Raw genomic sequence first — 11,329 nt, 5'->3', positions numbered from 1 at the left:
AAGCTGAGGGAAAGTGTTGATTTGCCAGAAGGTAGTAAGGCTGGGCAGAGGGAGCTGGACAGGATGGGTTGATGGGCAGAGGCCAGTAGGATGAAGTTCAACAAGGCCAAATGCTGGGTCCTGCACTCGGGTCACAACAACCCTGTGCAGTGCTACAGGCTTGGGGCAGAGTGGATGGAAACTTGTACAGAGGGAAAGGATTTAGGGTTATTGGGTGATGCTCACGTGAACATGAGCCAGCAGGGTGCCCAGGTGGCCAAGAAGGCCAACAGCACCCTGGCTTCTATCAGGAATAGTGCAGTCAACAGGGCCAGAGAGGTGATCGTACCCCTGCACTCTGCTCTGGTGAGGCTGCGCCTTGAGTGCTGTGTTCAGCTTTGGGCCCCTCACTGCAAGAAGGACACCGAGGCCTTGAAGCGTGTCCAGAGGAGGGCTATGAAGCTGGTGAGGGGCCTGGAGAACAAGTCCTGTGAGGAGCGGCTGAGGGAGCTGGGAGTGTTTAGTTTGGAGAAGAGGAGGCTCAGGGGAGACCTCACTGCTCTCTACAACTACATGGAAGGAAGGTGTGGGGAGCCGGGGCTTGGTCTCTTCTCACAGATAACTGGTGGTAGGGCTAGAGGGAATGGCCTCACGTTGTGCCAGAGGAGGTTCAGGTTGGAAATGAGGAGGCATTTCTCCTCAGGAAGAGCAGTCAGGCACTGGGACGGGTTGCCCAGGGAGGTGGTGGAGTCACTGCCCCTGGGGGTGTTCAAGGAGAGGTTGGACGCGGTGCTTGGGGACATGGTTTGGTGGGTGACATTGGTGGTAGGGGGGTGGTTGGAGTAGATATCTTGGAGGTCTCTTCCAATTTTAACGATTTAGATTGTGTGAAACAGTGACAAATACGGACACTGTGAAAGAACAACAACAACACCACCAACAACACGCCGCTCGATGTGCGCAGCCGCTCCCCCCCACACATTCCCCCCCCACCCCTCAGCCGCCAACGGCGCCTCAACGCCCTCTGCGCGCGCGTCCAGCACGCGGCGGCGGCGCCCACCGCGCCTGCGCACCCGGCCGGGCGGGCGGCGGAAGCCGCGGCTCTGCCCCCGCCCCGCCCCGCCGCCGCCGTGCCGGAAGCCGGGCTCGCTGCGAGGCCGCGGGGCGCTTTCGCTTCCCGGCCGCGCTCCTTCCGCCCGGCGGCAGCGCGGCGCCAGGCGGGGGAGCTCGCGGGCCAGCGCCCCCCCTCCCACCTCACCCCACTCCCCTCCGGGCGGCGCTGCTGCAGCCGCCGCCGCCGCCATCGTCGCGGGCCGCTTTCCGCCTCTCGGCCTTCCCAACATGGCAGCGGCGGCGGGGGGCGGCCGCGGCTCCCGCAAGCCGGCTCCGTCCCGCAGCAGCAGCAGCAACAGCAGCAGCAGCAATAGCGGAGGAGGAGGAGGAGGAGGAGGAGGAGGAGGCGGCGGGGAGCGCAGCGTCTTCCTCTTCGACCGGCGGCGGGAGCAGGCGGACCCGGAGGAGAAGGTGCTGAGCTGCGGCAGGGACAGCTACCGAGCCTTCCGCGCCGCCGTCTGCCAGGTGCGGGGACGGGAAAGCGGGTTGGGGGGGGGTGCGTGTGTGTGAGGGGAGCCCCAACGGCCGCTAACGGCCGCCAACGGTCGCGCCTCGCGGGCTGCGGGGGGCTGAGGGGCGATGAGGGGCGTCGGGTGCAGCTCCCCCCCCCCCTCCCCTCACGGGCCCCCTGGCGGGGCGCTGAGGGAGGGCGGCGGCGGCGGCGGCCCCGCAGCTCCCCCGTGTGGGCAGGGAGCGGCCGGCCCTGTGCTGTCCAAGGTGTTTGCCGGGAGGTGGGGCCGGGCCTCCGGAGCCCCGCTCGGCCCCTTCGGCGCCTCTCGCTTTCGGTGGCGGCCCGCTGGGGCTTCCGGGCGCTCTCAGGTGGAAGTTTCGTAGCGCATAGTTTGCGACTTTAAAACAGCGACCCCTTCTTTTCTGTCACTTTCCGGCTGCTCGCTTGTGGAGAGCACGAACTTACCAACCGCCTTTATCTCTTTATCTTATATCCTTTAACTCGTGGTGCGCATCGTAAGCTTTGCGTGAACTCGTTCTCACCAAACATTCGCCTTTGGTTGCTTTGCCCAGTTGAATTTCCACGCCGTTCTCCAGGCTGTGTGTTTTTGCAGAGCATCATTTACTTTGCCCTCCGTCTGGGCAGTGTTCACGGTGATACTTTTGTTCTGGGATGGGTGTTTTGAGCTACCAGGGTGGGTAGGAGTGCCTCTCACACACGCCTGCCTCTCCCTTGCACAGCTCTCTCCCATCAATGTTCAGGATGGCACATTACCGAGCTGCCTTGCTGTTCGCCCTGCTTTGCTGCTTCTCGTCTCTGCAGCGTGCTCCAGCAACTTCTGTTTCCATGCCTCTTCTGTGTACAGTGGTTCACAGGTTTGGGCCTATTTAAAGGTTTATTTAGCAATAAACCATCAACATGTGCCATCCTGGGTTTTCTGATCTCAAAAACGTGTTGATATCAGGGCTTTTCTGCCACAAGGCAGACCGCTCCAACACAGCGCTTGAGAAGTTCGTCCCTGCAAAGCAGAACTTGATGTTTTTGGATTTGGTGGCACTTTAAAGTGGGAATTTCAACTCTAAGTTCTTAGCATGTCAACACCCAAAACATTCTCACTACTCCTGGTAGAGTTAAGTCTTGTTTTGAGGTGTTAAGTCTTGTTTTGAGGTGTGAAGTCTTTAGAATAATAGAGTCCATGCTGTTAAAAACCTGTGCAGCAAGAACCTTGAATGATCATTCCCTCAGGGAAAGGGCATCTGTAATAATGTGTTGCCTGCGAATTCAGCCAGAGATGCCTCCATCACAGCTAATTTCAGCGAGGTCACACTTTACAGCTCAGAGCTTTCATTATCTTGTGGAAGGTCTGATTCTGAATGCATGTCAGTTTCTCAAGGTAGATTGTTTGACATGTCCAGTAAATACTGGTACAGCAAAAACTGTCAGGCTTGGTGGGTTTGGGAAGTTTGGCGTCTGTTGTGTGGCACGCTGACAGTGTAGAGGTTTTCTTGTTGGGCTTTTGGAAGAGCGTTCTGGCATCTCAATGCCTCTCGCAGTTTTGCACACTGCAGTTTGCCAAGCATCATCCTGCAAAAGGCAGAATTCCAGGCATCCCGAAAGTTGGAACTACTTTCAGGAGAAAGATAATGAATGGATTCACGGGATCGAGACAGACTTTCCCCGCTTTATAGTGCTGAAAACCTTTCAGGGAAGTGATGAAAGTTCAGGGGAAAAAAACTTTTTGATAAGCAAGCTTTGAATTGTTTAGATAAGATGAAGCGGAATGTCATCTTCACTTTTCTCCAATTAAAGCTATTAGACACCATCTGAGTGAAAGATGAGGCAAACACAGTGTATCCAACAGTGTTTATTTCCACGGTTATCCTGTCTGGTGGCTCAGCCTCAGTACATGCTTGGCTTTAGATCTACTTTCATTGGCAGTTTGTCACTCGACTGAGTTACTCTGCTGTCACAGCTGGGGTGGGCATGCGTTTTTCTATCTTCCAGCTGGCTGTGAGGATGGCAGTGTCTGGCAAAGGTGCTGGGTGTGTGTTCAGCTGTTGGAACTGTTTTTGCTCTGAGCATCATCTTATGGCAGGAGAGTTACTTTAGATATACCTGAACACATAAGAGTTAAAGGAGGATGTGTATCTTGGAAAATAATGTTTAAAGCTGATTGCAGGCTGAAAATATCTGAGTACTTGAAGGCATGGTCTCAGGCTGCTGCTTCTTGAGACTTACACTTTAATCTTTTTACAGCAGAGATAGGGAAGTGACTGTCCCTCGGTACTGAGCTCTGGTGAGGCTGCACCTCGAGTACTGTGTTCAGTTTTGGGCCCCTCACTACAAGAAGGACATGGAGGTGCTGGAGTGTGTCCAAAGACTGCCAATGAAGTTGGTGAGGGGTCTAGAGAATAAGTCTTAGAAGGAGTGGCAGAGGGAGCTGGGGCTGCTTAGCCTGGGGGAAAAGAGGCTCAGGGGAAACAATATCCCCTCAACAATTACTTCAAAGGAGGCTATAGGGAGGTGAGGATTGGGCTCTTCTCCCAAGCACGAAGTGATAAGATAAGGAAATGGCCTTAAGTTGCACAAGGGCAGGTTTAGGTTGGGTATTAGCAGGGATTTCTTCACTGAAAAGGTTGCAGAGTATTGGAACAGGCTACCAAGGGAAGTGGGTGAGTCACCATCCCTGAAAGGTCTTCAAAAAAACGTGTAGATGTGGAGCTTAGTGACGTGGTTTAATGGGGGGCTTGGTGGTGCTAGGTTCAAGGTTGGACCAGATGATGTTAGAGGACTTTTCCAACCAAAATGGTTCTATGATTCCTTATGCTGACATAAGGTTAGTGCATTCCTGTTGGTGTAAAAAAATAAGGGATAGTTGAGACAGGTGGTTCAGCAAGTGAGAGGTGGGTTTAGGAGCTGATTCATTTTGTCTGTTCTCTTTTTATTATTAAGGTGTATTTCTGTTTTGAAACTTCTGTTTGTTTTGGTTTTGAAGTAGATACTTGTCACCTAAGGACTTTTGGAACTGTCCCCTAACAGCATGCATGGCAGCGTGGTTAGATGTGGCATTAGATGGTTATAAATTAGCCTTTCCTGTCTGGGGAGGAGAGGAGAGAGATCATAAAACTATATATAAAAGAGGTTGGAGCATATCTAGTCTTCATTATTCTTGCTTGCAGTGATCCTAAAGCAGTATCCTCTTAACTGAAAATTATCATGATGTTAGTTTGATTCTTCCATTTATGCACTGTAGAGCATAGGTGGAGCATTCATGTAACTTCAGTCCCCAGAACCATGAAGTTTTGAGATGAATAAGCGAAATAAATAGGAATTTTTATCTCTTTGTGGGAGCGAAATTGCTTGCACACCTTTCAGTCTTTTATCAGGTCTATGGCACTGTTTGCTCTTGATGTTTAGAGTTTAATTGGAAGGTGATTGCTTGCAGTGAGGGGAATGGAGATAAGCAGCTAATCCCAAATTCCGTGGCTTAAGTTGCCAAGTACGCGGTGAAGTTGGAACACCTCAGTTTGATGCTGAACTAGTAGGAATCCTTCCAGGTGCTTGTAGAGGGCACACTGCTTTTTAAGCAGAAAGATCCCTGTGTTGAAAACTGCAGAGAAGTGTTGTAACATATAAAGGGATATTTGAAATGAGTCTGAAGGGTGCCTTTGGTACTGAATTCAGTGTTACTATATAAATATAAAATGGACTCATTTAATTTTGACACTTCTCATCATTGTGGCCACGTGGTTTGAAGAAAAGTATGTGTGTACAGAAAGTAAAGATTTGTAATTTAAGTATATGCTTGAAATTTCAAACATAAGCCAAAAATATTTTACTTTAAATGTTTTGTTGAGCTTTCCATTGTATCTTTCCCATTGAGTCCTTCCATTCTACCAACTGCTTAAAAAGATTCTTTTTCCAGTCCTCCATAATAAATTCCAGTGCATCACTATGCTAAGAGGCAAAAAGGGTGTTCATTGGAAGGGAGTGTTGAGAGAGAACCACAGCTGTAGTAGGAACTCAGGAAATAAGTGTAATTATTATTTTTTAATTATTATTTTTTTTTTGAATATTTGCTTGCCAATGCCTAATAAGTAACGTTTAATGACATTACTTGTGATCAATGAACAAGTATTAGCACCTTAAGCTGTTTATCACCAGAGGGTAACTCTTAAATCCTTTTAAGAGCTGTTTTAATACCTCGCTAAGCTACTGTCCCAGTAATTTGCTCAATGCAAGTACTTCCATTCTGAATAATGAAATCAATCCCTCTTGCAATGATTATATTTTTGTATTAGAAAACCTATATTCGGTCACTCACTTTTCAAGATGATGTGATCAGGAACTAAAATAGATAATGTTAAAACATGCCATACATACACAAAATGTAGGGCACATGTAAGACCCAACAATATTGAGGTTTTTTTTCCCAAACCTGCCATACTGTGTTTCAGGCTTCACTGAAATGCTTGTGTGTAGCACCTTCGCTTTTGTTACTGACATTTCAGAAGGAAGAGGATACAGTTTGCATACCTCTGTGCGCTTGCAGTGCTATTTAATAACGTAATACCAATTATTAAACGTATTTGTACGGCTACGTGGTTTTTAAGTTCATGCTCAAATTTGAACAGTGGTGATACTCAGATGCATGGTGTCTGCATTCCTTGAGCATGAGCTATCCAGGGGCAACTTCCTGGATGTCACAAAGTATTTTGCTTCTAAAGAGTGGCTTCTGAATCCTTGTTACTTTTATCAAGTGATGCCATACAATATGGTTTCATGGTGGAAGCTGCATGGAGTTGATGTTAACTTTGGCAGATAACTTTGTTATTTGTGCTTGTGAATTTCTGGTGAGAGTTACTATAATTGCGCAAGCTTTTAACAAGTTCGCTAACGGCAGCATGTTTCTTGTATAAGTTTTAGGGTCTTGATCTTTCATCTTGTTAGGCCTTGCAAGACTGTGTAGGTTAACTCACTGTTCTGGAAAAGATTTCTTAGATCTCTGTATGTAGCTTCTTTAGAGAGCTTCTGTCATGCAGCTCCCTCCTGTTTGTTTGTTGTGTTTTGTGTTTTGTTTTTTTTTTTCTGTCTTTTTCTGTTATAGTTGTGATACTGTTTTCATGTGGCATCTTCAAGTAAAGCATCTTTTATTATTGAAGTTTGTTCTACGTAGTGATGTTCTTAATGTTTCTGTTGAAGTATCTTTTTGTAAATACTTACATCAGTAGCCTCTGAAAGTAGAGAAACCCACAAGCACTACAGAGAGGCCAAGGCACTTCATGTTCTGCTCTTTTATCTTGTGCAATTTGCTCTTTAGGCTGAAGTGTTTGTCAATAAAGAATGTTTCAGAACGCTAATGCTCAGTGCTCTGTTTTGTAAGTAGGCTGTCTGTAGTGACCATCTGCCCAGGGGCTACTGAGTAATCCTGTATTTCTGTCATGTACAACTGAGCTCTGAGAAATGCTTACAGATAACTTCTGTTTTGAATGCAACTCCTTTTCTAGAGACCTTTGGAACCCTTTTCTGTTGATATACAAAGATGTTTTATGTTTTTGTGATAACATTAATTACATCCAAATGAGCTTGCTCTGCTCATTTGCTCTGCTACCATGACTGCTCAGTATTAGGTCCTTGCTATCAGATCCTCAGCAGTTCATCATCATCTTTAGAGACCAACTGGGTGACTCAACAGCAGACTAGAAAAGTTTATCGGATTAATGCACTTAGAAGCTGTTGTATGCAGTTGTTCTCAATTACTTCCAGCAAGACATTAGTCTCCAATTAATATATTTAATCTTATTTATTTGCTATTTTATATGAATGACCTTAATCTTATTCAGTTATATGAATAATGGAGAGATGTGATACAAAGATCCAGTAAGCACAACTGAAAAACAGTTCTTGGTTTGAAAATCTGTGATTGGAGAATACATTTTTTTCCCTTAAATGTGTCTTGTAGTTTCTTTCATTTGTTGGTCTAACAGATTTCTTTCAATTTGGACTGATAAGTCTTCTTAATGGGGCATAAAGCAGGATAGCTGACTGCTAAGTGTCCGTCTTTCAGGTGATAAGTTGGCAGGTAACACCGAACATTCAGCCAATTCAGCCAACCTGCAACTTTGCATGCAATTACAAGCTCACAGAGCTTGGATGTGGCATTTAGGCTTTTGTTTTATTTTAAAATTCCTGAACAAGTTGCAGCAAAAAAACTCCTGCATCAATGTGAAATACTCAAAGTAAAGCCGTGTTTATTAATATTATGTAGCTGAGGTGTGTAGGTATTTTCTGAGAAAATTAGTAGCTACAGAGGACAGCACTGAAAATGCCCATGCTGGGTTTTGGTACAATTAACTGAAGCAGTTCAGGTTCCCATTAAGAGGTTTGCACCTCCAATCTGATCCTGGTAGCCAGAAAATTATTTCTAGGCTAGTTGCCGTTTTATGGAAGATGACTGCATGGCTGTTAAGTCTGTGTTAGTCCCTGGCTACATCGCTAAGCCGCGAGGCCATCATTCCCCAAGAAGTTGCAGAGAGCCACGGGGCCATGCTGTGTTTAATGCTCCCCAAAATGCATTTTGCTCTCTGGGCTGCCAGGGTACGCTGCTGGCTCATGCTGAGCTGCTGCCACCAGCACCACCAGGCCCCTTTTAGCAGATCTGCTCTCTAGTGAGCCAGTGAGAATGTTCCCTTCCTTCAGTTTGAAAAGTTGACCCCGTCAATGATTATTTTATACTTTGCAGTGTTAGGTAAAATACCGGAGGACCACTAGAAGCAGACTGGTGATTCTTAACCTACTGTGTGTTATTTCTTCTTCTTTTAACACTTCAAGTCCATCCGCGTTATTCCAAGCCATGGTGATATGCACACAAAGTTGGGCATTTGGTTGCTGAACATCTTTTCCAAAGCAAATGGTAAATCTAGAGGCAAGATGTGTTGACTTCATGTTAAGTGTTGCAGTTGGCTTAGCAGCCAGGTAAGACTCACAGTGCATGTTCAGATCAAATAGGAAAAATTGCTTTGGGTGCCTGTGTGATTATATACAAGGGAATAAAAATGAAAGTGAAACCTGATTAAAGGAGTTTTAGCTGCCGATAAGGTGTCTGCAATCTGTGAGCTTCTGGTTTTTGTTGGCTTCTGTTTTTTTTTTTGAGTGTGTTTTTAGTATGTAAAGAAAGTCATCAATCACAGCTTAAATTGAACCTTGATTCTTGATTGAGATTTAAGAGTTAGGAAGATCACAGTTCATTGACACTTGCACATACCTTAGCTATAAACTGCTCTGCTGAAAGCTTCTCGGATGTCTGGCATTCTTCATCTGGCTGTTTCAAACTCTTACCTTCTAGCCTGATATTCATCTCATGTCGTACACGTCCACCAACAAACTGAGAGCCGTTAACTTTAGTTACCATGAAACACAGGCAGCGCTTCAGGCTGAGCCTTCAGTTTATAAAGAATACGTTTCTTTTGTTAAGCTTTTTTGCTTATGTACCATTTCATAGGTGCAGTACCTGGCTTCTTGAGCTAGGCAAAACAGGCTCAGTGCAGGAAATTTTTCTTAGTTTAACTTATTTCCAATTAACAGAAACCTTTGATTGTTCTTTGCTGAAGGGCAATCAAACAAACACATAGGGAAACACCTTTCCTCCCCCTTCGCCAAGCTCCCTTTCTGCCCTATATTTCCCTTCCCTGATTCCCAGCATAAACTTTGCTTGTCAGCTCCTTTGGTGAGGCATGAGGTGGAGCCTTGTGCTTAAGGGTTTCTCTGTGCCACTCCTCTGGGCTCCTTACTGGTTTTCTTCTGCTCTGGCACAAGCCACAGACCCGTGGGGGTGGGAGGGTAGATGGGAAACTCCCTGCTCTGACATAGCTCCTCCACAGGCCACTGTACTTTTCAGGTTATTGCTGCTCTGGCTTGGTGCACCTCCTTTCAACGTTGTCTATAGCACCCACTGGTGATGTCTCCTGCTCTATGTCTCCTCTGTTGCTTCTCATGTGTCTTCTCCATTTCTTCCCCATTAAGATTGAGCAGAAGCATCATATGCTCCTCCAAGTGGTTGAAATTTTGGTGTGCGGTGAGTTGTCCTCATTGGTTTCATCTGGCAGTCACTCAGGGCAGTTCATGGCCTTCTCTTTCACTGGTCACTCGCCATGGCCCTCTGGGAACAAAACCCTTCAAAACACAGGCAGTGCTCCTCTAAGTGTAATTATCATCTGTGACTCAGCAAACAATGTAAATGGCTCTTAGGAGTACAAAGAAAACAAGCTGTAGTTGTTTTCCTAGCCTATTCAGAGTCCGGTTCATTGCCATCTTCTGTGCTTTTTATTTTTCCGGTGTCTCTTTTTTATGGATGTAGCTGTGCATCTTTGTAACACTGCAGTTTTTACATTTGCATGTAGTGATCCTATGTAACCAATCATGTAGGAGCCCTTGTCTTTTCACAATGCACCCCTTTTTTTAGAGAACATACATTCTTTTTTTTTTCTTTTGGATTGTTAATTTCCAGCTTGTTGTGGTCTTTCCCAAATGATTTATTTTTTCTTGTATCCAAAAAAACATTTTGCATACCTCTTGACATAGCATCCAAGCATGTTTTTGCTGTGAATGCACAGGGACGCTTCTGAGTGTAGTGATGCTGTTGTACTCTTCAAGATGTTGTTGACGGAATCACGGAATAGTTGAGGTTGGCTGGACCTCTGGAGGTCACCCGGTGTAGTGGGTTTACGTGGCAAGGCTTTGGTAGCAGGGGGCCATAGGGGTGGTTTCTGTGAGAAAGATCTAGAAGCCGCCCCATGTTTGGGAATGGCCCCATTGTTTTCCAGATCTGAGCCAATAAGCGATGTTGTTTTGTACCTCTGTGAGAGCATATTTAAGACAGGGAAAAAACTGCTGCGCCACACAGCAGCCGGGAGAGTCAAGGGAGTGAGAAACAGCCTTGCAGGTGCCAAGGTCAGTGTAGAAGGAGGGGGAGAGGTGCTCCAGGCGCCGGAGCAGAAGTCCCCTGCAGCCTGTGGTGAGGACCATGGTGAAGCAGGACGTCCCCCTGCAGCCCATGGAGTACCACGGTGGAGCAGGGTTCCACGCTGCAGCCCGTGGAGGAGACCACGGTGGAGCAGGTGGCCCTGCACCGATGGAGGCTGCCGCCTGTGGAAGACCCCTGCCGGAGCAGATTCCGGGCCGGACCTGTAGCCCGTGGAGAGGAGACCACGCAGGAGCAGGTGATCTGGCAGGAGCTGCTGCCCGTAGGGGAGCCAGGTTGGAGCAGTTTTCTCCTGAGGGATGGACCCCGTGGTACGGACCCATATCTGGAGCAGTTCTGGAAGAGCTGCTGCCTGTGGGAAGCCCACGCCAGATCAGTTCGTCAAGGACTGCATCCCGTGGGTGGGACCCCACAGCACAGGGGACGAGAGTGACCGAGAAGGAGCGGCAGAGAAGAAGTGCTGTAGACTGACCATAACCCCCATTCCCCCATTCCCCTGCGCCGCTCGGGGGGAGGAAGTGGATGGGGGGGAGGTGCTTTTGGTTTCTTTCCTTTGTTTCTCACTTCTCTAGCTTGTTAGTAATGAGCAATAAATCTTACTATCTGTCTTCTTATGCTGAGTCTGGTTTGCCCGTTACACTAATTATTGCGTGATTTTCTCGTCCTTATCTCAATCCTTGAGCCCCTTTCACATATTTTCTCCCCATTCCTCTTTGAGGAGGGGGAGTGAGAGAGCGGCTGTGGTGGAGCTCGGCTGCCCACTCGAGCGGAACCACGACACCCGGTCCAACCCCTGCTCAAGCAGG

General features: G+C 47.4%; 1 protein-coding gene across 1 annotated transcript in view; it reads left to right on the top strand.

The window, feature by feature from the left end:
- The first annotated feature begins 1,053 nt into the window (after positions 1 to 1,053).
- SMCHD1 (structural maintenance of chromosomes flexible hinge domain containing 1) overlaps positions 1,054 to 11,329 on the top strand; it is an 86,673-nt gene continuing 76,397 nt past the window's right edge. Inside the window, exon 1 of the mRNA XM_038174698.2 lies at positions 1,054 to 1,557. Within this exon, the coding sequence (XP_038030626.2) occupies positions 1,321 to 1,557 (237 nt within the window). The 5' untranslated portion in view covers positions 1,054 to 1,320. The remainder of the gene's footprint in view (positions 1,558 to 11,329) is intronic.

This window comes from Anas platyrhynchos, chromosome 2 (assembly GCF_047663525.1).
Source record: "Anas platyrhynchos isolate ZD024472 breed Pekin duck chromosome 2, IASCAAS_PekinDuck_T2T, whole genome shotgun sequence".
In the NCBI taxonomy this organism is placed as follows: Eukaryota; Metazoa; Chordata; class Aves; order Anseriformes; family Anatidae; genus Anas; species Anas platyrhynchos.
This window is presented reverse-complemented; position numbering and strand designations above follow the sequence as displayed.